General features: G+C 51.2%; 1 protein-coding gene across 4 annotated transcripts in view; it reads right to left on the minus strand.

Moving 5' to 3' along the window:
- ssbp4 (single stranded DNA binding protein 4) overlaps window positions 1-26,847 on the minus strand; it is a 55,047-nt gene extending 28,200 nt beyond the window's left edge. For 3 of the 4 annotated variants that reach the window (XM_057038220.1, XM_057038219.1, XM_057038221.1), the window contains exons 1-4: window positions 26,665-26,847; window positions 18,774-18,846; window positions 16,165-16,226; window positions 11,811-11,895 (exon numbers count right to left, since the gene is read on the minus strand). In XM_057038220.1, the coding sequence (XP_056894200.1) occupies window positions 11,811-11,895; window positions 16,165-16,226; window positions 18,774-18,846; window positions 26,665-26,720 (276 nt within the window). In that variant the 5' untranslated portion in view covers window positions 26,721-26,847. Of the gene's footprint in view, window positions 1-11,810; window positions 11,896-16,164; window positions 16,227-18,773; window positions 18,847-26,664 lie in introns of those variants that run through there. The other variant, XM_057038222.1, reaches the window with a different exon arrangement.
- Window positions 26,848-27,368: the final 521 nt, after the last annotated feature.

Raw genomic sequence — 27,368 nt, forward strand, 5'->3', positions numbered from 1 at the left:
TTCAAACAAGCGAGCAGAGGTGGGGGGGGGGGGGGGGCAGCCCTGCTCCAGTAAAACCAGGGGAGTCCAGGGGAGGGAATCTTCCGAGGGAGAGACGCAGGTTTAGAGGAGGGAAGAGGAAGAGTTGGTGGGAAGCTGCTTCCAGATGTGCAGCGCTGCCATAATGAAACCCCAGTAAAACCACCTTCTCAGGACTTCCAGGTGCCCCTTTAATAGTAAAGACCAGCTGATCTGGTTCAAATCTGTACATCCAGGATTTGGACCTCTTCAGCAATACCAGCAGCAAACTAGTGATCACACTGATGGACGACCAGAGCTGGTTAAAACCAGTGTTTAACTACCCTCCATCATTTATCTCACCCCTTCTCCACTAGAAAACCTTAATGATGTTAGTTAGTGATGACGACCACGCTCGAGATGTTAGTTAGTGATGACGACCACGCTCGAGATGTTAGTTAGTGATGACGACCAGGCTCGAGATGTTAGTTAGTGATGACGATCACGCTCTAGATGTTAGTTAGTGATGACCATCACGCTTGAGACGTTAGTTAGTGATGACGACCACGCTCGAGATGTTAGTTAGTGATGACGACCACGCTTGAGATGTTAGTTAGTGATGACCACCACGCTTGAGATGTTAGTTAGTGATGACGACCACACTTGAGATGTTAGTTAGTGATGATGATCATGCTCTAGATGTTAGTTAGTGATGATGATCATGCTCTAGATGTTAGTTAGTGATGACCATCACGCTTGAGACGTTAGTTAGTGATGACAACCACGCTCGAGATGTTAGTTAGTGATGATGATCATGCTCTAGATGTTAGTTAGTGATGACCATCACGCTTGAGACGTTAGTTAGTGATGACGACCACGCTCGAGATGTTAGTTAGTGATGACGACCACGCTGAGATGTTAGTTAGTGATGACCACCACGCTTGAGATGTTAGTTAGTGATGACGATCACGCTTGAGATGTTAGTTAGTGATGACCACCACGCTCGAGATGTTAGTTAGTGATGACGACCATGCTCTAGATGTTAGTTAGTGATGATGATCATGCTCTAGATGTTAGTTAGTGATGACCATCACGCTTGAGACGTTAGTTAGTGATGACGACCACGCTCGAGATGTTAGTTAGTGATGACGACCACGCTTGAGATGTTAGTTAGTGATGACCACCACGCTTGAGATGTTAGTTAGTGATGACCATCACGCTTGAGACGTTAGTTAGTGATGACGACCACGCTCGAGATGTTAGTTAGTGATGACGACCACGCTTGAGATGTTAGTTAGTGATGACCACCACGCTTGAGATGTTAGTTAGTGATGACGACCACGCTTGAGATGTTAGTTAGTGATGACCACCACGCTCGAGATGTTAGTTAGTGATGACGACCACACTTGAGATGTTAGTTAGTGATGACCACCACGCTTGAGATGTTAGTTAGTGATGATGACCACGCTCGAGACGTTAGTTAGTGAAGATGACCACGCTTGAGATGTTAGTTAGTGATGATGACCACACTCAAGATGTTAGTTAGTGATGACGATCACACTCGAGATGTTAGTTAGTGATGACGATCATGCTTGAGATGTTAGTTAGTGATGATGACCTCGCTCAACCCTGCTGGAAAAGCACTCGTTCTCCTTTCTGAACTGGTGCCTCTCTGTTGAAGCATCCAAGAACTGGCGCTTAAACCGGCTTTAAATAATGACCAAACTCAAAGAACACACACACACAACACACACACACACACACACACACACACCACACACACACACACACACACACACACACATCCGTGCCCCACAAGCAGTGATTGATGATTTCAGGAAGGGGCTCTTGGTCACAGGAAGTCCAGTCTGGGTCAGACTTCATCAACACATCTCAGCTTGAGCACATCTGCATGCACTCAAGAGTGCCCCCACTCTCCCCCCCACGTGAACACACACACACGCACACGCACACACACCTCTCACCCCCCACCCTCACTAAAGACTCATTTCTCCACGTTCTCCATGCGTTTCCCTTCCTCTCACGCTGTTCCCCGTGCAGCGCCTCCCCTGCAGCGGCTCCGTCCGACAGGAGGCGGCGGGGCCTGAGCGAGGGCGGGCACAGCCAAAACGAGCAGGCACGGCGGGCTCAGTGTGCGCTGGCGTTTTTAGGCTTCCTGTTCCATTACGGGCCAGCGTGAGGCTGTTTTTGACAGGAGCCATTACAATAAATAATTGAACAACAAATGAAGACAAATGATATGATGGCGGAGCGTGTCCCAGCAGTCAATCCGCTATCTAGGTGGCTCCCATTCAACGCCATTGATCAGCTTTACAACCTAAGTAGCTGGCCAGGAAACTAAATGGTGGCGATCGATGCTATTTAACAGATTATTGACTGCTAACTGGTCGAGATCAGAAAAGAGACGGAGGGATGAAAAAAAAGCACAGAGAGGAATGGAGGGAAAAACGTGAAATGAGAGTCAGATCCTCAGCTTCACTGGTTGAAGATGGGAAGGAAAAACACCGAGGCAGCAAAGGGGGGGGGGGGGGCGACTTTCTGTGTGCGCCGCTGAACGGTAACGACGGACGCAAGGCAAGAAGAGTCTCGAAGAAAGGATGACGGAACGAAGGAGCAGAGAGGGGGCTCGCCAGGTGAGCAGGTTGAGGTCAAGGTGGGCGTCGCTGTTCGCCGTCAGATGGGGTCTCCAGGAACCTTGAATGTAAAGTCGTCGCTGCATGCGAGCAAAAGAGCGGCTAGCTTTAACCGATTAGCGACGGAGATTTAAACGTGCTGGGATCGAGCATATGTGCCACGTCTTGACGGATCTTTACGGGATTTTCACGATCTGTTGCAAAGACGTCGGACAGGAGGGGAAAATGTCCTGGACGATGCGCGCCGTCACGTCTGACGGGAGGCCGCTGGCGTCTTTGTTGAGTGGCGAGCGCAGGCCCTCGTGTCAATCGCTGCGGTTTAACGTGGTCATGTGACCCAGGTGGAGGCACTTTGAAATGTAGGTCTGCTGCAGTCGGGGCTGCTGCCCACCTACCTTTCCTTCTAGCTTAAGACTAAATGTAAGAGACAGTGAACATGTGTGAATATGAATATGGACTTGAAGGTGGTAGATATGAGCCTGCGAGGATGTGTATGTGTGCCTGCCTGCCTGCATCTGTGTGTGTGTGTGTGTGTGTGTACACTCCCTCTGCCTTTTCTCAGCTCAGCAGAACCTCATTAATTCAGCAGGAATGGAAATCATTTCTGCACAGAGTGCACAGGAGACAGAAAGAGATGGAAGATGTGTGTATGGGTGGGGGTGGAGGGGCCACAATGAATCCTCAAATTTCCATATTTTCCTTTACAGAGAATCATTCAATTAAAAAATAATAATAATAATAATTTGATGGTCTGGATAAAGAGAATGAATGAATCTGTAGCGTTGGGAATTCTCCTCTTAACAAATCACAATTATCTTCCGCTGCAAACGACAGATCTCGACTCTGGAGAATAAGAAATTTATTTAATCCCTCTAAAATATCAAAAGCAAACAATAAACAGCGCAGGCGGCCAAATGCGACGACGGATAGGTTAATAAAAAAGTAATCTTGCTCATGTAGCGACAAATCAGAGCCTCCTCCGTCCCGCCCAGCCGCCCCTCCTCCTGCCAGCGCCGTCCTGCAGCCCTCCGCCACCATCATGGAGCGGGCGCTAATCTGGCCGCGCTGAGGAGATTACAGCATCCGAGACAGCGGCTCGCTTCAGCGGCTCGGTTCATGGGCCGAACCCGGACGACACAAAGCGGGGATCGATTTTACATCCAGGCGGAGGAGGAACCCGAAGCGCCTCCCGCTCGGCCCTCTTCACCGAGGGCTGACCTTTTCGGAGGGGAGCCAGGCGGCGCTGTGACGCTCTCCCCTCCAAATGTCAGTTTTTGCAATAAAGATCTGATGAGGTAAAAACACATCGGACGGCTCCTCGAAGGGACGCGGAGGAGGAGCACGTGTTCGGGAGCGTGCGTGCGCCTTTACACGCTGGCGCCCCAACATTTAATAAATGAGGCAACAGATGTGCCGTCCTGTTTATCTATTGAGCTTAATCATGGCAGATATAAACAACTGATCTGAGGGCTTACATGCACGCCACATGCTCCGGACTGCAGTTCACACTTGTGTCTGAGTGCACGATGTGGATTTGGGGGATTTTCGGACGCGCTCAGGGCAACAGCTAACGCTGCCGCGACCTTACGGCCGGCCGACGCCTCGCTGATGTGCACGCGGAAGTGAGGCGGCGGCACAAGGAGACGCAAATATCCACACAGTTGGAAACAGGTTTGAGGAATAAGAGCCAGCAAAGGTGGAGACCAGGCGACTCCGGGGCCTCGAGGGCCCTACAGGTAGATTCACCTGTTCCCACTTGCTGTTTATCACCTGGGAGGAGAGAAATCCCGGCTGCCCCAGAGGACTGGGTTCCCTCCTCAGGAAAGAAAACATTTCTGCGTTTTGAGATGCTGTCAGATAAGGCTTTAAAGTACCAAAAGCCCAATTTTTTAAGAAATCTGATAACTTAATTATGTTTAAATCAAGTGCTGAACGGGATTTGACACATTTCCCATATGGGGCCGTTCGGTTTGGGTCAAGGAAGGGCCGCTCTCACGGGACCGATGAACACCAACCTCCAGTCATCCCTCCCTTCTGGGTAACAATATGTGGTTACCAGGGCAACTGTGAACATGGCATCGTTATGTCTGGAATCCCAACCCTCCGCTCGCTCACCTGAAATCAATCGCCAAGAAAAATCTGCCTAAACATCACGCAAACGTACCATCGTCCGATAAAATGAGCACGTTGGCGGACGTGGAGGCGCAAGGGGTCCCCGGTGACCTTCCACCCCCCCCGGCGAAGGTGTCATCTGTGAGGATCAAAGGATCCGAAGGTGCAACCGCGGAGGGAGGAGGGCTAAAGGAGGCAGGTGTGGCGGCAGCCACAGAGGTAATCAGTGGGCCGATGGGGAGCCATTCCACTCAGAGGGAACAGGCTGGCGAAGTACCTGAGATAAAAATAATCATTACGCTGCATTAAAGTGACTGACTGTAAATACACCCTCGGCAGCAGTAACGCACGCCCGCCGCGGCCCCGCCGCCGGGAAACACGGGCGCACGCGCCGATGTGTAAATACACGCCGATGCAAATTAAAATGAAATGCAAATATACCTTAGGACGCTCGCGCCGCTCTCTGCAGAGGTAAAACTCAGCGACTCCCCTGCTGATTCCGCGCTTTCACCCCGACGCCGCGGAGACGAGACGACTTTTAACAGAAACAAACTGTTTTCCCAGCGTAGCGCGAGCAGCTCAGAGCACGTTCATTATCTCCGCCATATAACTTATGAGCGTTGTTTTAGCACCAGCAACCCCGGCAGAGGCCTCACCCGGCTCTCCTGCTCACATTTATTCTGCCTTTCAGTACGGCTGCTTTTGGAAAATGGGGATTAAGTCGGCATTTAAGGGAATCTGAATTGCAAATACGGATTTGTAATTGTTTTAGTCTTTAATCCTGACAGGGAGGCCAAGCTGAGACGTTCGGCATTCGTCCGAGGTGAGACTCTGTTTGCTTCGCCACTCACTTCATTGAAACTTAACAAGCGGAGTGTCCCATCGCCGCCGCGCGTGCGTGCGCGAGCCCGTGCACGCGCCAGCCCGTGCACACGCCAGCGTTATTCACACGCGTGCCCGTCCTCGGGTGATAGAGAGGCCAGTTTATTTTGGTTTGCCAGTTCTGGTGACCAGCTGGTATTTGAGACTGGCAGTGCTGTGCAGCAGACAGCACACACACACACACACACACACACACATGCGCACACACACACATGGGTGCAGGACAAAGTGTGTAACTGAGAAGGAAAAGCAGTTAAAGATGGGAGGATGAGGCCTGGAAAATATGGTTGTTATTGTCTTCAAAGGAGCGACGCGGGGAGAGGAAGGAGTTCTCATATCCAGAAGGAAATGAAGTTACTTAATTATTAATGAGAACATGATTTATTTCATTTCCAAAGCCATCCAGGTCTGTTGTGTTTGTGGGCGAACTGGCTGCATCAGGAAACGGCCGCCTGAGCTGCAGGAGCGAGATGGAGCGTTGGAGGAGCCGTCAAGCTCCGTAAGTGCTGGATGTGAGAGGATGGATGGAGCGTGGTCCCAGCAGCGGGGAAACTGCTCACTTTCAGTCAGGCGGAACGTCTCCGGGTCTGAAGCCAACCGTGACAAAACCAACAGCGCTGACGGCGGCGGCACCGATCTACCTGCTATCGCTGGGATTATCAGAGGACTTCAGTCCCTAAAGACCTTTTACCAACACAAACCTGATGAATGACGTGCAGAGCTTTCATCAACGCCCATTTCATTAAAACATCTCAAAGAGCTCGCAAATCCTCCCCTCACACCTCCAAAAAAAAGGCAACAATCGAGAATTGAAATGCTCGTAACTCGTCTCACATTATGTCCACCGCAGCAACTCCAGGCGAGTTAATTTAAGGACTTGGCACAAAAGATGGAACCTGCTCCACGATGTTGTGAGTTCACCAGCAGGGGAGGACTGTACTGCAGCCCAGCCGGGTTCCACGGCCAGAGCAAATGCTCTGGACCTGCTGAGGGGGAGGGATGGTGAGCGGCTCTGAGAAGCAGGAAACATGCGTTCTTTCAAGAAAACGGGAAATGAAGCTAGTAAATTGTGAAAATATGTGTTTTTTGCAGCAATAACTGCTATGGATCCTTTCACCAGGTAACAGGAACCTTTGGAGGAACTCTGTCTTTTCTAAATTTAGACAGGGAGGATTTTTCAGGACCCCCCCCCCCACAAACATTTCTGAGTGGCCATTCGCCCATTTTTGTTCTTTGCTGCAATCTGCAGCTGAAATATCTGCTTGTATCTCTGGTTTTCCTGCTGATTCAGGCTCAGTTGTTCTTCACAACAGACAAAACCTGCACACAGTTGGACGATGGGGTCAGTCAGTGTGTATGAGGACAGCAAAGCTAACGATACCAGCACACCTCCATAAAGTGTCCGTAAGGTTAGCGGTGGTCACCAAGAAAGAACTGGTAAACACACAAACACAGAAATGTTTCCTGAAGTTCATATTAGTTAACTCATCGTGTGTGGTGATCAGCTTCACACACTTGGATTTCCTCCAATATTCAGTCTTTACACTCTTTATTCTGATTTACTTCATAAAGGCCAAAACAAACTACAAAACCCCAGAGTAGGTCAAAATCAGCATGTAATACGCAGGTCAATTAGCTCCCGTATTAGCACAGCTAAAGTTAAGACAGTTGGCATCATCAAGTTCAACAAGACAGGAGCAGATATTTTGGAAATTGCAGGAGGTTTGAGTCAGCTCAAGAGGTCAACCAGCGTTTTTCAATCATCAAACTTCTGAAGTTCATATAAATGCATCAGATCCAATGATTATAATGACCTGATTAATTCCAGCTATTGGATTATTCTGCTCATGGACTTTAGGGTGCAAGCACAGGAAAAAAAATCAGCGCTTTTGGTTGGGTGGTAGAAAAGTAAATATCCCTGTGTTTGGTTTTTACAAGTTTATTTGAACAGATTTATAATGTTTTCTGCTGTTCTGGCTAGCAAAACACACAGCTAGCGCCAAAACTTGGATAAACTCTGAAAAGCGCTGGCTTCTAAGAGCTCCCAGTGTCTTCAGACGTCTCTTTTTTCCCCCTGCACGCCGATACATCTCTCCTCCTTTCCCCTGTCACCCGTCTTCCCGTCCCTGTCCTTGGCTTGTTGTCTCTCCATGTCTTTCTTCATGTCTGTCTCTTGTCAAAAACAGATCCGGGGATTCGGTGCTCGCAGCGTCGAGATCAAACGCTAAAGCGCGCCACATTTTTAAAGCCTGCCTGGAATGAACCTGCGAGGGAGCGAATCATAAACAATATTTGATCATCTGCTTCTGTCGCTTCCAGACCTCCAGCGGAACACACACACAGCTTGAGGGCAGCACTTTCGGTCTTTGTAGCCTCCCTCGGATCAGGAGAGGTATACACAGACCGAGGAGCCAACTGGCCCTTTTTCGTTCACACGCTAACGGAGGTAAATAACGACACACAAAGACGGCGTCCCCCTCGCTCAGCGCCAGTCTGCACTCCATGTTATTTACGTGTTCCACATAAAAGAAAAAGGCACAGGTGCAAAATCGGTGGAGGTAAAGAGGGTAAAGGAGGAACGATGGAAATGGAGACACAATGTGGTGGAATGCTACACGTGTTCAGGCTAAATTTAACCCCACACCAGCCAGAAGACAATCCCTCCATCCGTACTCATTCCGCCTATATTAAAGACATTAGTATCCCCGTGTGTTATAACGCTGCCCCCCCCCCCCCCCTCCCCCCTTCCCGCCTTCCCCCGGGCGGGAGAGGGAGAGTGGGCACTGCTGGCAACCGGCCAGATTACCCAATCAATCTCCTCTGAGGGGAGAGATGGGGGAGGAATAGGAACGAGTGCAGGCACAGAGAGGACGGGGGGAAAAAGGAACTAAAGAGGGAGGAAAATCGCCGGCGCTGGACGGGTGAATTCTGCCGCCAAAATGGAGAAAAAAAAGAAAAGGCAAAGGGGGAGCGAAGGGTGTTGGTGGATGAGAATTAGCGAGCACCTGGTGACCTGAGAGAGATGTGGAGGCAGAAAACACACAGGAAACGACGGGCAGGCTCCAGACAAAGGCCCGGCCATCAACGGCTGTTTGCAGAGAGCGGCTCCTCCTCCTGAGCCACCTGTTACAGCCGACCGGCCTGGCAGATGTTTAACCCTCTCCAAGGATCCCCCGGCAACAGCCAACAGCGCGCCACCATCCACCCGCATGGAAACGCACACCGACTGCGGTTGCTAGCAGCTCTGCCTGCTGACTTTAGCTAACCAGAAAATCTGCAAACGTCACATCCAAGGACTCGTCGCCCCAGAAGTTGATCAGACTCAGCTGTCGTCGGTTCCCCTCATTACACCGCGAGCCGCACAAGTGATGTGAGTGACGCACTCGCGCTAAATCACTGGCACCCCCCCAGGCCGGGAGCCCAAGCTGACACGGATCGCAGATGCCCGAGGTCGCAACCTCTGGCCGGGGCGAAGCAAGAAGGCTGCAACAACGAGGCTAACTGTACCGCCCGCTGAAATGGACTTCCTATGTTTCCTTTCCAGTGAGGGAGAAGTGCCAGCGCTCATCTATATATCCTTTAATCATCCGCGCAGAGTTACTGAGAGATGTCGTGTTCTCGTAATCAAACGCGTTTCCACAACAAAGTGCCTGTTTGAGCTTCATCCAAATTCCAGCAGAAAAGTGGACGGTAAGGCTGTCGGCGGCTGCCTGTCAGGAAATAAACACGATTATGAGCAGACGCCACTTCAACAATTAAGACGACAAGAGGGATCATTTGAAATGACTTTAGCGGGGAACAAAGCTTCGGTTCTGCTCCAGCTCCCTGTGATAGAGACGCGTCTGACGCTCCCGTTCGCACGAGTGAAAGTGCGCCGCTGGCATGTGTGAGTGCGCGGACGCCTAAGCTGAAGCACCACAACAAAAAAAAAAAAAACACTATCCAGGGGTGATGCCAACCAGCAATCCAGCTAGTCAGAGGCCGCCAATCCTGGGAGCGAGGCCAAAGGCTCCAATCCAGCCACATTCCCCTGGATTAGCTGTCAACCACTCCCCAGATCTGGGGATTAGCACGTTCTTTTCCATTATCTTCCCCAAACTGGAGAGTCCACAATGTCTCCAACACTGTTGGCGATGCGGGCCGGAGCTGGGCGAGGGGAGCCTTCAAATTGGACCAAATTGGGCCAAACTGATCCGAACCCAAACCAAATCTGTAACTAAGACTCTGCTCTGGCTCAGCGTTGCCTGGCAACCGCTAATAATCAAGCTGCCCATGTGAAAAAAAAAAAAGGACAATTTTAGAGCCTTTATAGACGTTGGAATTTTTCTGCTTGTTATTTGCTGACAATTGACCCAAATTTGCAACTAATTTCACAAACATGCATTTGAAAGAAACGTTTATTTGCACAGCTTCTTTCAATATTTCAACCCAACAACACAGGTGTGTGTGTGTGTGTGCTCGTGCATGTGTGTGTGTGTGTGTGTGTGTGAGACACTCCTGGGGGCTGTGTTGTTTTTCTCTCTGGGATCCAGGGGGAATGAGGGAGCTGTTATCAGCAAGGGGCCATGATGGAGCCTTGATCAGGCTGTTGGTCTGTGGGGACCAAGGAGCCAGAGTTAATCAGAGGCAGACAGACCCTTCATCACCCAGGGGATTCACACTCTCCCTGCCTCCCTCTGTCACACACCGGGGGACACGCACGGCAACAGTTGCAGCGGAACATAAGCTCACACACGCGGTGGTGTCAGATCCACGGTGTCGTCACGTCCGACAGCTGGCGGTCACTTCCTTCATCCTAAACCTGATCCGAGTGATTCTGCTGATACGTGTGAGCCACAAAAAAAGCCAACCGATTTAAATTTCCATCCAAGGAGCTGAAGGACGGATAGAATGTCTCCGGGCCGCGTGAATGAAACGAGAAACGAGTTGTTTCTCGCCAAACGCGCTGCTAAAAATCGACCAGACGGCGAGCCGACCTCCTCGATTTGAGCCGGGTCAAAGGTCAAACGACGCCGTCTGAATCCCTGAGCTAAAAACGCATTTCCGCATCAAAAAAGGGAACGGATAAGAGCTCGCGCGACCTCTTCGCGTCTCCAGTCGCTTCATCGAAAACCAAATCTGCAGCCGCTTTAGCCTGAACGCTGTGACGTGCACGCGCTGACCGGGGGTGTCGACGCTCCTAAAGAGCTGACGCGCAGGCATCCAGCTGCTCTACCTCTGGAGAAAGGTGTAGGAAATTATATTGCATTTAGATTAATTAGACACAGTTGTCAGATTTAATTAACTACTAGGTTTAATTAACCATGTAATTAATCTTATGGTGGTCTAATGTGCACACACAACGGCAGACGGACACGCACACACGCACACACGCACACACACACACACACACAACAAAGGTAATCGGTTCAGGGCGAGAGCTCGCACTTTAACCACCAAACCGCACGACCGAGCTGAACGGGCGACACCAGCCCAGAATAAGTCTCCGGCCCTCAGCTGGGACCGGCTGTCCCGCGGTCAACGTCCTCGTGCCGTCCTGAGGACGGTCCTGACTGGGGGATGTCTGCGGCGAGCGACGTCCGTCTGAACACTTCGCCGCCGAGCCGCTCTTCAAAAACAAAGGCAGGTGAGGTGCTGCAGGCTGCTGATGGACGGGGACGGGGGGGGGCGGGGGGGTTGGAGGGCGCGGTCACCGACCTTTTCCTCGCCCCGATCATCGCCTGCAGCCACAACAACCAGGAGCCTGCGCGGCTCTAAATGCGTCCCCTGCGCCGCCTGTGAATGCGCGCTAATGCGCTAGTGCGCCCGGCCAGCTGCTTTATGCTCTGTGACCTTTACCCGAGCCTCCGGTCCACCAATAAAGAGCCGGGCAGTGCCGTGCCCTTTGACCCCGGCATTCGAGGAAGTGCAGCCAGCAGATGAGCTGCGATTGTCAGAGCGCTGAGGCAGATGTTAGAAAACTGATACCTAATCAACGGCAAGCATGAGTAGCGGCGGCGCGGAGGCTCGCCATTAGACTCCCACGTCTGACGTTCCCGGGAAGTGTAACTGTTCTTGAGGGCTTTGGCAGACACACGGGGGTAGAACCAGCAGCGTTACGACACAGGCACACACGCCCCTGACAGCCAACATGCACATCAACACATAAATAACTGGTTCACTTACGTAGTCATGGAACGCCTTGGCCTCGCTGGAATGTTCACATGTCTCCCTCCGGTCCGGAGCGGCGCAGTACAGGTCCCAGAATACACTGCACACAGGACGAGACAGCAGTCAGACACCCCGATACCACGCTGGTTTGGTCACGAGGCGCGCACGATGGAAGGCTGCGCACGACTTAACGAAGCAGATCCATACGTGAACTCCGGAGGAGGACAGGTCACCGCTCAGGCCGCCCTGACCTGGGAACGACCCGCCGACCGGCTGAGATTATGTCGCTCAATCAACCCCACTCGTATGAGTTCATTAGACCAACCCCAGGCTGCACAGGTCCCACTCCAAATGGACCCTTAATTACCGCCCGGGAATGAAGCGAAGCACCGAACGTTGGATGGTGCGGGGGCTTAAATTCAGCGCCGCTGATGTGGGGAGCAGCCATGACGCCTGATGTGACAGACTGCGAAATGGAGCAGAAAATATAAGCTGATCATCCAGAACATTCGGAGAATCGCTCACCAGCACCCTGTCACATGTTGTCATTTTTCATTGAACAAGACGTTTGACTCCCGTGGCTTCTGCTTTTACAACACGGCTGATCTCAGACCTGCCTCTCATTATTCTCTCCTAAATCTGAGGTCATCGGGGGGGGGGGGGGCAACAGGTGCCCCGCCGCACGTTTAAACCAAACCGGCTGTGGAGAGGCGCATCATCGTATGTGTCGTTTGGGTGTTTCAGACATCGCTTCCGTCAGGGACGGAAAGGGGACGCGACCAAATCCAATCAGGTCTTTGGGAAAATGAAAGAAGCCGGCGGGTACGGGCGGAGGGAACGGCCGAGCGCCATCGATCCGAGTCGGGCGGAGGAATCTCATTCTGCATAATCTGAAGGCAGATCGCTGCGAGGCGAGACCCGACACAGAACCCGAGACATCCGCCACTGGTTGCTATAGGAGACGCTCCTCCACGTTAGAGGGAAGACACAGGCGGAATGCATCAGAAGATCTCCAACGCCGCGCTAATCCTATTATTGCTAAGGTAGAAAGCTACAAGTCTCCGTCTGCGGGGCTGGTGGGACGCGTCTCGGCTCTCGCCCACATTTAACGGAGGAAGCCCGACTCGTAGTTGTTGTCGCTTCCTTTTCAGAGACACTAATCTTTATAAATGATCTGGGAAGTCAACATTTGCAGTTAATTAGCACCAGCATTCTGCGCGAAATCTTGTACGCCGCACACCCTTGTGCTGGAACATTTTCTATCCAATTATCTAATCATTTCAATCTAATCATCTCATCATGGGAAGCTCTTTATGGCGTAATGGGGAGCAGCAGCACAAGTCTTCCAAGAGTCGGCGCAGGGACTCCACTTCAAGCCGAGGGTCACGAAAACACTGGAAAAAATAAAAATAAAATAAGGCCAGAAAAAAGAGGATGTCTTGCACTTTGGATCCAGGAGAGCAGGAGGAGGGGACGCCAACCAGCCGTCCAGAAGGAGACAATTGCTAAAATGAAATGCCATCCTGATAATTATTTTCAATTAACTGTGGTCGGACAAAGCTGATGGTTACGATGTGGCTCCTCGCTATAATAAGGAGGGTAAACAAAGGCGCACAGTCGGCCTACATGATAATCGCGTGTTTAACCAGTCGGTCAGGAGAAGGCACACAGAAACGGAGACAGAGATGGAGACAGATGGCAATAAGCGGGCGGGAAAATAGAGCCACGCAGGGGCGACGCACTGCTCTTATCAGAACAGGCCCTTCTTAACGGGACAGGAACAAACCCTGCGGCCGCCTTTATTACCTCAACCCCGGTCCGAGCACCGCCGCGCGTGCATCGAGCCGCCGCGTTTGGACCGTGGCCGATAATCACAGCCGCCGTCGTGAGAAGGAGACATGCGGAAGCAATAAATAAAGTTGTGTGGGTGCTGCTGGCGGTGCTGTTGGTGCACACGCTCCCGCTCGGTGACACAGCAGAGCCGCCGCTAGGAATTAGCTGGTGCTGCTGGATTTAAGGAAAAATGAAGAGTTTGGGGTAAAGCCGGGATGGCACAGGGACACAGAAGACTGTGTGATAGGTCTGTTTATAAAGAGTCCAGACAGACTGTGGGAAGGGAGGGGGGTAGAAGATGGCTGAACACTTGCTGCCTTCACTGCCCCTCACAAACAAGAATTTCAGCTCCAGACGACCACAGAGTGATCCTCTACAGTCGGTAGTGTTAACACTGTGTGTGTGTGTGTGTGTGTGTGTGTGTGTGTGTGTGTGTGTGTGTGTGTGTGTGTGTGTGTGAGTGTTGTGTGGAATCAGTGGCCATCCCGTGAAAACTGGTAAAAGCGATCGATTTTGAGATAAGGAGGAGACAACTAGCAGCAGCAAACAGTGAGGGAGCTAATGACACAATCAACACCTGCACCTTCGCTGAGCCTTTTCTTTATCCTCCCACCCACAACAACAGATGTGGATGAATGACCCCCGCCAACAGCGTCCCCCTTCCTCCCCCGACATGGTCCAGCCACGGCGGTGGCGTCAGAGGCAGAGAAAACCACCGTGAGGTGCTGAGGAGAGGATGGCGGGGGGAAGGGGGGGTGGGGGGGGGGGCTGCAGGGTCAGGGTCTTAGATTTGGCTGTTTAACACAAAAGAGGTTGGAATGCAAAGAGTTAATCCGTTCGGGGGTCTCTCTTCCGCAAACAAAGGGACAGGCCTCCAGACAAAGGTTGAGGGAGGGGGAGCGAAGGGTGAGGGATGAGGGAGACTGGTGGCTTTCCTACCATCTGGAGCTTTTGTTTTGAGGGAAGCTGGAGGTTGGGGGGGGGGGGGGTTGCTGGGTGGCGCAGGGATGGACAGAGGAGACCCACCCACCCCCCTGCAGTCGAACCCCCGGACCCACCCCACCCCCAGAGAGTCTCGGTGTCCACGTGCTGCCTGGCCCAGACAAATGCCCCTTAGCTAGGTCATACAGGGCTGGAGGCTTGCCCCGCTCATCCGGGCTAATCATCACCTCCTCCTCTCTCTCTCTCCTCTCTCTCTCTTCTCTCTCTCTCTCTCACTCACACACACACACACACACACAGTTCTCCCCTTGAGCCCTCTTATTGGTTTGGGCAGAGGTGAAAGCAAACTTGAGCGCTGCCGTGTGTTGGTGTAAGTCGTTGTGTCGGTGGTGCTGCTGCCCGTCCAGTCCAGAGGCGTCACTGTGAGAAAAGTCCGACTCTTTGGGCTCCGTTATGAACTGTGCCAACGGGCCGCACAATTACGACACACACTGGGTCCAGACAGGAGGAATGAATCAAGCGGCGACCGGGGTTTAATACGCAGGGTCGGCCGGGGCCGGGGGGGAACTCTGAGGACGAGCGTGGACGACAAACAAAGCGCGCCCTGTCGCACCTCTCGTTTCTCCCGAGGGTTCAGCATTTTCATTTAGAGCCCCCCCCCACTTCCACATGGCCACATGCTCCCCATTTTCCAGAAAGTTTGGAGGCTTTGACAGCTTCAATCAAAGCTGAATCAGCTCCTACGTCAAAAACGGCGTCCACTCTTCAGCAGGGACAAAAAGACATGTTATAGATCACTGACAGGGACACATCAGTGACAATCAGGTCCCTTCTGTCCCAGACTGAAATCCACCTCAGAGGCATGCACACAAACAGATGTCAGTCGCTCTTTTACTGTGAACAGTCCAGTTAGCATCGCTGCTACGTCAGTAAGGTCCCTGATTGTTGGTGTACAACGTAGAGGTATCACAGACAGGACACAGAGCGAGCCTAATGTCCCCCGTTAATCCCTTTTTGTCCACTTGGTGCAGTAAATGACTGCATCACTCAGGTAAGAGTGGTAACTTTAAATGACAGGTGAAGGTTAGCGCTGTTGTCTCTACAGATGAGGAGATTAAAGGGGCAACAAAGGCAGTCGCAGCGCTGCAAACACGAGCCCACGGCGGCTGGATTTCCCCAACGGTCCGAGCAAAACAAGGAAAATGTGCCTGGAACGACTCCCTAACCTGGTATTTTCTACAAACTTTTTCACGCTGTCAATCAAAGCTGCCGACCGGCTGCTCCGTGTGTAACCCACACCATCCCTCAGAGAACCGCGGCAACATTATACTTCCTGTTCACATCCCACAGAGCGTGCGCGCTCTCTCCCACTCAAGCTAAAGGACGCCGGCGTGAACGTAAATCACGGTGCGAGTTAGATCGCTTGTCAATCAGAGGTGCCCAGAACTACACTACTTAAAGACCCGCAGGGCGCTCCCTGCAATTACTGTCCCCCCCCCGCACATTCTTCCAGACTGTTGGCGTGCATGTGAGCTGATGAAAACATATATGAACAGAGCGTGTGTGTGGGGGGAAAACAATGATGTGTACATACCACCACCATGAATGTAGAAATCCTGGAGGTTCCCCCAGCGTTATGTTCTTCTCCCATCGGATCTGTGGGGGGGGGAAATTAGACAAAGTCTTAAGCATAACGTAAACATTGAGCATTAAGTTCTGAGTTCAGCTGGACAGAGCAGGAAGACCAGGCCAGCCGCCACACAGGGAGGGGTTTGTGGATCCCAGAACGCGTTCTGCCTCTCCACTGGCCTCGCTTAGACCGGCAGAAGACCCGCATCCTCACCCTACACAACTTATAGTCTGGGAAGCAGCGGCGTGTTTGGAGATTTCATTTTTTACTGTATATCTGCATTTTCCCCAGATTTCCCCAGAGTTGTTTATCGTGATGTGATGAACCGCGTGTGGGCGGGGCCTTTTGATTTAACGCTGCTGAGAGCAGAGGAGCTAAGTCCTCACAGGATGGTACCCTATGTGTCTGTCTGTGTGTGTGTGTGTGTGTGTGTGTGTGTGTGTGGTGTGTGTGTGTGTGTGTGGTTCTCATTGAAGAACAGAAGCTAATTGAGGCAGGAAAATCCAGGTGAAATGGCTCTCATTAAACGGCACCAAGCAGCCAACCACAAGGTGTGTGTGTGTGTGTGTGTGTGTGTGTGTGGGTGCACGCGCGCTCACTTGTTCTCCGGCTGTGCGCGCTGGTATAAAACGTCCCCCCAAATGTCTGCAGTAATCTGACAGGATCCTTAAACCCCTTGTTTAGCCTCGGTCGCAACTAAACTACAATCAGACTTTAACGGTAAATCTGTGCAAGTTGAGCTGTTTTTTAAATTTTCCAATGAAATATGAATTTTAAAATAGCCCCTTTAGGGTTTACACAAATAGAAAAAATCGATGAGGAGACCATAACCCTCTAGAAATGTCGTATTTGATTATTAGCAGCAGTCTTTCTATAATGGGACACGCATGTTGAAATGGACGTTTGCTGGTGTCTTTCAATTCGAAACAATAAAAACAAGAAAGAAAACTGGAGGAACAGAGGAGAAAGAGGATTTACAGCTCAGCTAAAGCACAAAATAGAACAGAATTGTGACTGGGAAAAAAGAATGCAGCTCTGTTTTTTACCCGTATTAAAGCCTGTGGACGACCCTGGATGAGGACTAACACAATTAAACACTTAGCGGAGCAGATCGATACGCGTCATAAGGACTCACGAGTTGCTCTCAAACTACCGCAGCAACATTCACAGGAGATGTGAAAGGTCACGATGCTGCTCAGATATGTACGTGCGATCCAGACACGCCGACTCTTGCTAAATACAAACAACGCTCTTGTTGGAATAAGCTAAATCATTTGGCAACATACTGTTGCAGGCACAACTGAGACAACTGGCATCAAATTGATTTAGCGTTGTTAGCGTGCCTGCCTCATGGACATGAGTGTTGGCTGTTTTAATCCCCGTCTGTGTACACGTTGGTTTAATTCTTGTCCCAGGGCGTGTTGGGGTGCGGATCTATATGTCGGCTTCTGGTTGCCGGAGACCCAGAATTTCACCTCTTCCTCCAGCGACTCACCAATAAAGCTCAAAGTCTGGGAGGATTCAGCCACTGTTGTTCTGAAAACCAGCGATTCTTGGCGCAGCGTGGCCGCTTAATCTCTCCCTGCTGCTCCCTCAACTTTGTGTCATATTTTAGACGTCCGCTGGTGGTTGTTGGCAGCTGGGTCAGCCTCCGGCGGCCCCGCCTGCCCTTCTGTCCGCCCGTCTGCACACCACAAGCAGAGGCTGCGGAGATCTGTCTGACTGAGGCTGATAAATTCACGTCTCTGCAACGACTACAAACTCTGCAGTACCACAGGAAACCATGGGTGGCAGCACTGGGCCCTGAGAGAAGCTGGACATAGGCTGGACACAAGAGACGCACAGATGTTTGTTCGAGCCTACGGGCCACAGAATGGCTGGTGGTAGATGCTTAACATCAAGTCCAGGGCATAACAGCTGTCATGCTGCTGCCAGATGTTATACTAAGCTAACTAGGAGCTGGACAAACTGTCCCTGAACTCCAGCCTCACTTTGACAGTACAGAACTGAAGTGAATGCTTGAAACTCTCCTGTCTTTGAGCCTGCTGCCAGCGCTTGTGGAGGTGGTGCAGCTGAACTACAGCTGAACTCTGCAGAAACCGCCTCATGCCTGCGTGATGTATGTCAGAATTAAAGTTGAAGGACAGAGACCCGTCTCCAGCAGAGGCCTCTCCAGGGGGACTGGGGCATGAGTTAGTGGAGCTGAATAAAGCCGTGGGCAAGAAAGGTGTTGTAGAGGGGTCGTTCCGCACGCTAGACCATTAGCGGGAGGGATATCCGCTATGGACGCGACACATTACAGACTTAACCAGACGTCCAGGCTTTTAAATAAGACCAGTCAGTCAAACAGACCTGAAGTGGTTTGAAATATTAACTAAGCTGAAGGAAAAATCGTCCGTTCCCAGCAACACATGCTCAAATATGTCAAACTTCTCAGATATACTGTGGTGATGGCCGGGAATGATTTAAACCAAAGTGTTGAATCATCAGTTTTTTGAGGCCTTTTTTGACGGTCGTCCCAGACAGAAGCACGTTCAGCATTTATAAGCCACAAAGAGCGAAGAGCGTCTTACCTCTGACAGGAAGGTCTGTGCTGATTTCTGTGCGCCGACATGCAGCAAATACTCATACACATATAAAGCTAACCTGCAGAGACAAAGAGACAAGGAGACAGGGGTCAGAGCTGAGGGCCACATTAAACCAGCGGCGTCTTCATAACTTTGCATTTCATTCTCAAACGTGCAGCTATTTTCAAGAAAGATTATTTCAATAGGACAGGCTCCCACTCCCTCCTGTCCTGTTTCACTCCAAATGGCAAATCACACCAAATGGAATCTGACTTATTGTGACAGAACGATCTTTTATTCATGCCGTGTTCGGTGGCGTTGGCCGACTTTCTTATTCACTCTCCGACTTTCTTAGTTACGGCAATCACGAGAAGAGGCAATCAAAGCCACGCCACTGACTTTGGGGGGGGGGGGGGACTCACTTTTCTGTATGCAAATCATCAAAACTGTGTTCACAGTGTTCAGAAAAGCTTTTCTTTGGAGATATACGGCACGGGCGCGCACGGTGAATGTGCCACATGAGGTCTACAGAGCGTCTGTGCACACACCCGGAGACACGCGGACAGGACAGATAAGAACATCGCAGATGTCGACAACCTGCTCCGGGTGCACGCCCATGTTTATGCGTCAGACTAAAGGTCAGAAAATGTTTACACACTGCACAATGGCCTTGAAATATGGTTTATCAGCCATTATAGGCTGTTCAAAACACAATCAGCAGACAGGAGACATCTCATTCAATCGTGTTCAGCCACACAGTTCAAACATGGAGTTGGAAGTCGACCATATGCGCGGCAGCAGCTGCTGACTGTCAAACACCTGTGCATCACGAAGCGCCGTGCACAGAACTTCTTTGTAACATGGAGATCTTGTCATCAACCTCTTATGATGAAAGACAAAGGTCTTAAATGAAGAGGCACACAGGCTGAACGTTATCTGCATGCTGATCCTATTAGCGACTAAATATACATAAATAATCCTCAACAAGATGTCCTGACAAGTCTGACTAACCGTGCGTGGTAGGTCCACGTGAATTTATGCCAAACTGTCCCAGAATCAGTGGATGCAGCAATCGAATCAAGTCAAACGCTTGTCCCACCCAGCGCGAGCAAATTTGTTGGTCCAAAAAACTTTCCCTGAGTGTGAACGATTGTTCTGTCGCTCTTGCTAAGAAAGATGAAGTGTGATATTAAGTAACGCGGTACTGCCACATATATACCTGTAAATACCTGTAGATGTGCCACCATCACTTGTTTCTTTACAATTTGTGTTATTTTGAGCATCACGCTAGAGTTTGGCATATATTAACAGCTCAAATGCGAAGTAAATTTAGTTTATATGTGGAGATTAATTCTGATAAATAAAACATCCTTACATTTGATTTTTTGTTTTTTTTAAAAAAAGGTTCTCATTTTCATGCATTATCCTCTATTGTTTTAAAGGATAATCAGGATTTTTGATTCAACTCGTGCTCTTTTTTAAATGGTCACACAGTTCTTATGTCTTTGGGCTTCGTTCCGACTGTCAGCAAAACAGATGTCTGCACAGAAATAAAATAAAAAAATCTCATTTTCGCCACAAATTTGATTCACATCGTATTTGGAGGTTGTTTGAAAAGCGACTCCAATTAGATTTTTCCCTCCGGTGCCTCAAATCACATTTCAAACTGTCACCCTTGAATCACACGACGGACGATTACGTCCAACTCTGGAGGAACGCGCTCGTTTTTAAGTGGTCTGGGATTTTCCATGTGAAATCCAGGATATCGGGGGGGGGGGGGGGGGGCGCTTCTCCTGTATCGTCCCTGCGTCACATCTGGACGCACAGATCTCACTTTAAGGACGACTTCTGCAGCAGAATCATCATGAGTCATCATCTGTCCTCATCATCTGTGGACGTCCTGCGAGGAAACTCTGGGATTTAAGTGCAGAGCGACAAGGTGCCAGCATCTGTATGCAGCTGCGTCCAGGTCAGACTGAAGCCGAGCTGCCAGGCTTTTCTGGGCAACTATTTTTATGCCGCTGGCATGCGGCCGGGTCAGAGCAGACGCGGTTATCGCGCTGGGATTCATGCAGGATGGCACTGAATGAATCAGTAAGGAGTCACGCTACGCCTGAACATCCTCTCTTTTTATCTTCTCAGAGACCCTCCGCAACGTCACAGCCGTCCCGTCAATCTGCTGCGGCAGAGACGTCAGAAGCCTCCATACACCTGTGTCAGCGCCGCTGCTGCCGCCGCCCGGATCACCTGATCACAGCAGAACGGCACAAAACGCCGCCGGCGGGCCTGCAAAAGGGCGCTCTCTGCAAGCTTTGGAAACCACACAGTTGCCCACTGAGGTGCTGAACTCTGACCTCCCCAGTCACTTAATGACATCCTCAGCATAACTAAAGTCTTTGCTTGTATCACCAGGAGGGTCCCACCATATGAGCTTGGTCCCCCTGTTAAAAGGGAGTTTATCCACGTAGCTTTGTCAGGGCTCCGGCTCTGAGCTTTTGAATGTAACACACAATATAAATAAAGGTAAATTGAATAGAATTTCATGTTGGGTCAAAGATTTTGTTAGTTTTCTTAAATCTGGCTGGTATCATGTGTAAAACTGCCGACGTACAGGTGGTGGTACAGGTGTTTCCCGTTCCACATTTCTGCACGAGGGTGTGTTTCTGTTTAGAATTCTCCCCTTTTACATTTCCATCCTTTCGCCTGATGCACCCATATTGTATCTAATTCTGCGCCTGAGCTTTTCTTTAGAAAACCATTATGTTCGCTGCATCCAAGCCTTTTGCCTCACTTCCTGTCTACTCTGATGTCCGTTGAGGAAAGCCACACCACAAACGGATGTCACGAGGATCAGCCACCGAGATTCAGGGACTCGTCACATGACTTTAGATCCTTCTTATCTGAGCTGAGGAGCAGAGATTGTGTCACATGCAGAAAGGACGACACAACTGCGGTTTCAAGTATCCGAGGAACGCGTTCTGTCTCCCAGCTTTAGGTAAAGGCGAGGAAAGACGGGCCACATGGCAAGGCCGCGTGTGATCTGAGGGGTGTGGTGCCCGGGCGGTGGGCACCTGCTCTGGCTCCAATGCATTATTTAAAAACCGTCCAGCCCCCAGGGGGGAAGGGGGGCACCTTTTGTTGCCCTGTCAAAAGCGCTAAGTGTAACTCATCCGGGGAGGAGATTTCCAGGCTAGCCGCAGCAGCGCGGTCTGGCGAGGATGGCAGTGGATGAGGAAGAAAGGGGGGTGGGGGGGGGGCAACTCATATTAGGAGGACTTAAAGCTGAATTTGCTCCTGCTTCAGTTACACGTGTTGCTCAGGAATAAAAGATGAGACACCGGTGAGCCAAACCACAACCAACTTCACTCCTGTTTCACTTCCTCCCCTGCAGAAGGCAGCAATAATCAATCATCTGTATTGATCTGACAACACGGACCTCATGATATCAACCTGGCCTTTAGAAATTCCACCGCAGCGACACCAATAATGCCTTTCTCCATGAAACCCAACCTTCCAAGCACTCCGCGTCTGCACGTGGAGCGCTCCCCTCCCGCCACATCTGCGGCAAACACACCTGACATTTTTGCCCCAGGCTGCCCCGTCCCACCTTCTCAACCCTCCTCTGCTGGCCTCCAGAGATGAGGGCAGCGCATTTAGGCAGCAAAGCACTGACAGTTAGCAAATTAACTTCCGTGTCCTTGTTTCAATAATTCAGCAGCGAGAGCAGGAGGCGGCGCGAGGTGAGGCGAGTGAGGCGGGAAGGATCCAGCCGCAACTGCATCCATCATCCCCGCTGCGAGGAGAGTCTTCCAGAGGCACGTCGGAACAAAACTGGGTATAAACAGCTCTTATTGCCCCCACGACTGTTGCATAGAGACGTGACGGCGGTGCAGATCTGAGGCCGTGGCGGCGAGCAGGTATGAGCGGCGCCTCGTAGCACATGAAGGTGAGTGAGAGATCAATACGACACATCTGTGCGGCTGTAAAGCTGTTTCACCGCAGCTCCTTTCCCCCTGCACAGCCTGTTTACGTCTGCCCGCCTTTGTTATGGCAGCGCCTTTGTCACAGCAGATCAGAGTCGATATGCATGTGAGCACACGTGACGGTAGCCGGGATCACACACACACGCACCCACACACACCCCGAGCTGGACTCTGGGAAACTTTATTCTTGACTTGGCTGGTCAGAGGAGCAGACAGGCGGATTTATAACGAGGAGTGACAGAAGTTTTGTGCTCTTTCTCCTTCCGCGCCGGCAGGGATGAAACGCCGCGACGTCGCTCCTAAAAGTGTTCCGGGGAACGGCTTGTTGGGAACGCCGGCCTCGGAGGCAGGGGGCCTCAACGTTGCCACCTCTATCGTCTTTTTCAGGGGGGAAGATTTGCGCAGATGCGACAGAAGCCGCAGAGCAACGGCGACATTAATCGGCTGTTGTGAATGGGAGCACGGCGAGCCGGAGGGGGCCGGGGGTAATTCAGGGGTTGGGTTCCTCTTACTGCCTGTTTTCGCTGATGTCAGTGAGCGGCTCTTTATGCGCCTTTCAAAAGGCCCCGATGCAGACGGCGGAGCCATCTGTGTAGAATCAAAACCGTGCATTCAGACATAAGGATCCCCATTAGACTGCATGTAAATATGTGGGCGGGGCCAGAGGAGGGGTGGAGGATGTAAAGACCCCCCCCCCATCCCTCCCGTTCAAAACAAACTGATTAACTCGAAGTTCTTGAAGCTGGATTCCAAAACAAACCCAGCAACACTTCAAACTGAAGGGAAGGAGAGTCTGTAAACAAACTCTGTGATTAGGGAACAGCTCAGGGAACAAATCCTTTAGAAAAAAAACGTTCCGAAGCATCAAATGTGAACAAGCAGTTGCTAAATAATATATTATTATTAATAATAATAATAGCGTTTTCAGATCAGCGGGTTTGTCAAGGAAACTGTTTCATTGCCCCCTCACATCTGATCCCTGCCACCTCTCCGGGGCGGCGTGGACGAGTCCACATAAAGGTTAAATGTCGGCATTTACATCTCTCAGAGTTATGTTTGCATCTGTGGAAAAACTGTTTGGACTCACAAGACTGGTTTCACAAGCCTTAAAGGAAATTAAAGCATGTTGTGCACACATGTCTTTCTCTCTCACACACACACACACACACACGCGCGCACACACACACGCACACACACGCACACACACGCACGTCAGTTCATACTTGAGCTTGTAAATTTGACCATATTTCCACCCAAAGACTAGATGATGAAAGCGACAGGGACACTTTTGCTCAGTTTTGCTCCTTGATAGATTTATTTCCCAGGTTTGCAGTTAAGACGTGAACCTTCATGTTTTGGTCCCCGTCCTCTCAGTGGACAGTCGGGACTTTACCTCGTTCTTAAAAAGCTCATCTAGGGGAAGTGAGTTATCAGTTCTCCAGCTTTTACGGACTCCAGATAGAATAAACTTGCTTTAAACTGAAAGATCGCATAGCTGGTCCATTCAGACGACCAGTTTTGTACGTGTTTTCCTTTGTGATGCTATTTTTAATCCGCTCGCTGCCAGAAAAAACAGCCTGGGATCGGACAGAAAGGTCAAAACGTCATCGCTAACGCCGCGCTAGCTCCACACACTTGTGGAGGGTTAGATGTAACGTCTCTGACCCCAGCACTTGTATTCACAGACAGGATCAGATTGCGGAACTAATTGGCCATATGTGTGAGGGGGGGGGGGGGTTTACAGGTCACAGACGGGCTGGACGCCACCGGGCTGGGTCGAAAATCAGTCCCAGGCTAAAATGCACCTGAACGCATCACAACTGTCCGCGCACGCCAGTGTTAAATAAATAAAAAGGCAAAGCCAATCCCATCAGATTTACCCCCAAATACCTGCCGAGCCTAACAACAACGGCACATCAGAGGGTGGAAGAAAACATTATGACCCAACATATCCCAGAATCCTCTGCAGCGCCTCCTATAAATGAAAAGCACACTCGTCCATCAATATTCATGGCTGCAACTTCTTCCTTGTAGCAACTCGCGTGCCCTGCCCACACTCGAGTATCATCTGTTTCCTCTCAGTGATGCAGGAAAATCACCACACACACAAACGTTTGCTGCCCCCCCCCCACTGTCACAACCTGAGCTCTGCTCTCAGCACTGGAACCGTCCAGGAAGGGAGAAGGGACCCGTAAATATCCAATCACTGCTGATCACATGTGCTCAAACAGCTGACTCCACTGATCTCAGCCCCCGCACACAGGCCATATCACTCATTTGGGGGGGGTGTTCATCAAGGGTGACGTGACGGTCAGTCCTGGGGGAAGGTGAAGCGCTGAAGCTGTGCAGCCCTGTCCGGCTGCACCAAAGTGGGCTGGGGACGATGGCGGTGACCCTGACGTACAGAAACATGGCGCACGTTGCAGCGACCTGGAGGCAGAAGCCCCGGTCTCACACACTAATCCTGCTCCTGTGGTGTGAAACGCACGCCGCCTCTGCACTGATTTCACTCCCAGGGACACGCGGAACACAAGCCAGAACACAGATTCACCGCGCCGAATAAGCCGGCGAGCACAAGCAGCTACAAAAGCAGCCCCACATCTGCTTATGCTTCATGTGCAATATTAAATCATCGCGCGAGGGTTCAAAGGTCACGCTGCCGGGGCTGCACATAAAACCACATGGGACTGTTTTCTCTTAAGGACCGCTCCCAGGCGCTCGCGGAGCCGGCGCCGTTTTCCAAGAATCGGAGGGGGGAGAGTCGGAGAGCTGGTGGCACCACGGCTGCAGGATGGAGCTGGCGTCATCGCGCCACGTTTCCAATTGAGCCCGATCCACTGACGGTGACACATGGGGGGGGGGGGAAATGAGAGGAATTCTGCGCCTGCTTTCACATGCAAAGGTCCTCTCAGCACTTGACTGTGTTTGCAGATAACAATTGCACAGCAGGGATCCCCACCACCACCAGCCCACCACCCCCTCCCTGCTGTAACTCCAGACTGTCCCTTGCTTAAAAATAGCTAATGATGATAAAACACAACACTGAGCTGGGATGAAATGAATTTTTTGAATGATTCCTCCACCGCCACCACCACCCCACCTCCTCTTGCTGGGCAGCGTGGAAAGAAGAAGCAGGCGTGAGAGGTGAGGCGTCCAATCCAGCATTTCAAAGTTGGATAGAAACGAAAACACAAACGGTGAGAGTGAAACAAGGCAGGGAGGTGGGGTAAATTCGGCATCGGATCGCAGGGGGGTTGTTTGTTTGTTTGTTTGGTTTATTTTGCAGCATTTGCGGACACAATAGCCATCAGGAATCCTGAAAGTCTGCATCTGCACGAACGAGAGCGTCATGTTCGAGTGGATGCTGAAAAGTTTCCCGGCGCTGCGGGGCCGCTGGACGGGACAAAACTTTTCCTCCAGCCGCCAAAATTTTCGCCGGCTTCGAGCCCAGAAGACGCTTCTGAAAAAGAAGCCACCGGCTTGAAAAAGGCGAATCATTCAACCCTGACGCCCGACGTCCCAAAAGTTTGAGAAGCGGCGAGCGAGCAGCCCCGGTGCGTAACCGGGACGGGCGCGGAGAGCCCATCCAGAGGCGCGTTTCAGCGGGGGAGCGGGATCAGAAGCAGACCTGGCTCCGGTTCTGCTGCACAGAGCTGCTCTAGATGAAACTGTTGCTCTGCGAACAGGCTCCGCGGGGAGGACAGGCGAACGTGAGGCGGGGGGTTTAAAAATCCAAACTTTCGCAGACGCGCCTCGGCGGCGGCCGGAGGAGCGCTCTCTCCTCCAGCCGCGCTCCTTCCAAATCCGACTACTTTTACAAAGTTGGACTCCCCTCCTCTGTCTCCCCACCCCCCCAACCTCGCACGATAAACAGGTAAACTCTCACACGCGCGCTCGCGCCGCGATCCACTTACTTTTCTCTCGCTTGGCTGTCGGAGGGGACCACGGCTCCTTTACCTTTGGCGTACATGCTGGATTCTGTTTTAAGACTTTTGCCCCACTCAACACCTGTCAAAGAAAGCAGCCAGGAAAACGCTCCATCTCCATAGCTACCCCTTTAGTGTTTTTTCCTCCCCCCTTCTCCTCCTCCTTCTTCTCCCCCCTCCTCCTCCCCTCCCTCTCCCTCCTCTCCCTCCCTCTCTCTCTCTTTTTTTACATCTCCAACATTGGCCACAAATCAGGCACAGTTTCTGCTGGGGGGACTTGAAACCGTCCGCTGTTGGATTTTTTTTTCTCTCTCCCCTCCTCAGCCGCTGTTCCGCAGACCTCCTTCTCCTCCCTCCGTTGTGCGCACGGTGGGGGCTCCTTAAAGGGAAACGCACACTTCTTGTTTACTGACCTCAGAAACATGAGGAGGGAAGGAGGAGGTGGGGGAGCATGCCGGGCACAGAATCCCTACATTACGATGTATTCCAGCTCCTGCTGGGAGTAGCGTACAGAAATGACGCATTGTGGAGCCGTGGTTGAAAAATATTTCCAAAGCTGATCATCAGGTCGGAAATTGATTTAATAATGACGGCCCAACCCCAGTGACGGCCTTAGCTTTGGTTAAAGCTCAGAATGCAGAGAGCGGTTGGTCCAGGGTGGTGTTTTGCTGCAAATCATTGTCAATATTTGT

The sequence above is a fragment of the Takifugu flavidus genome, chromosome 7, assembly GCF_003711565.1.
Source record: "Takifugu flavidus isolate HTHZ2018 chromosome 7, ASM371156v2, whole genome shotgun sequence".
In the NCBI taxonomy this organism is placed as follows: Eukaryota; Metazoa; Chordata; class Actinopteri; order Tetraodontiformes; family Tetraodontidae; genus Takifugu; species Takifugu flavidus.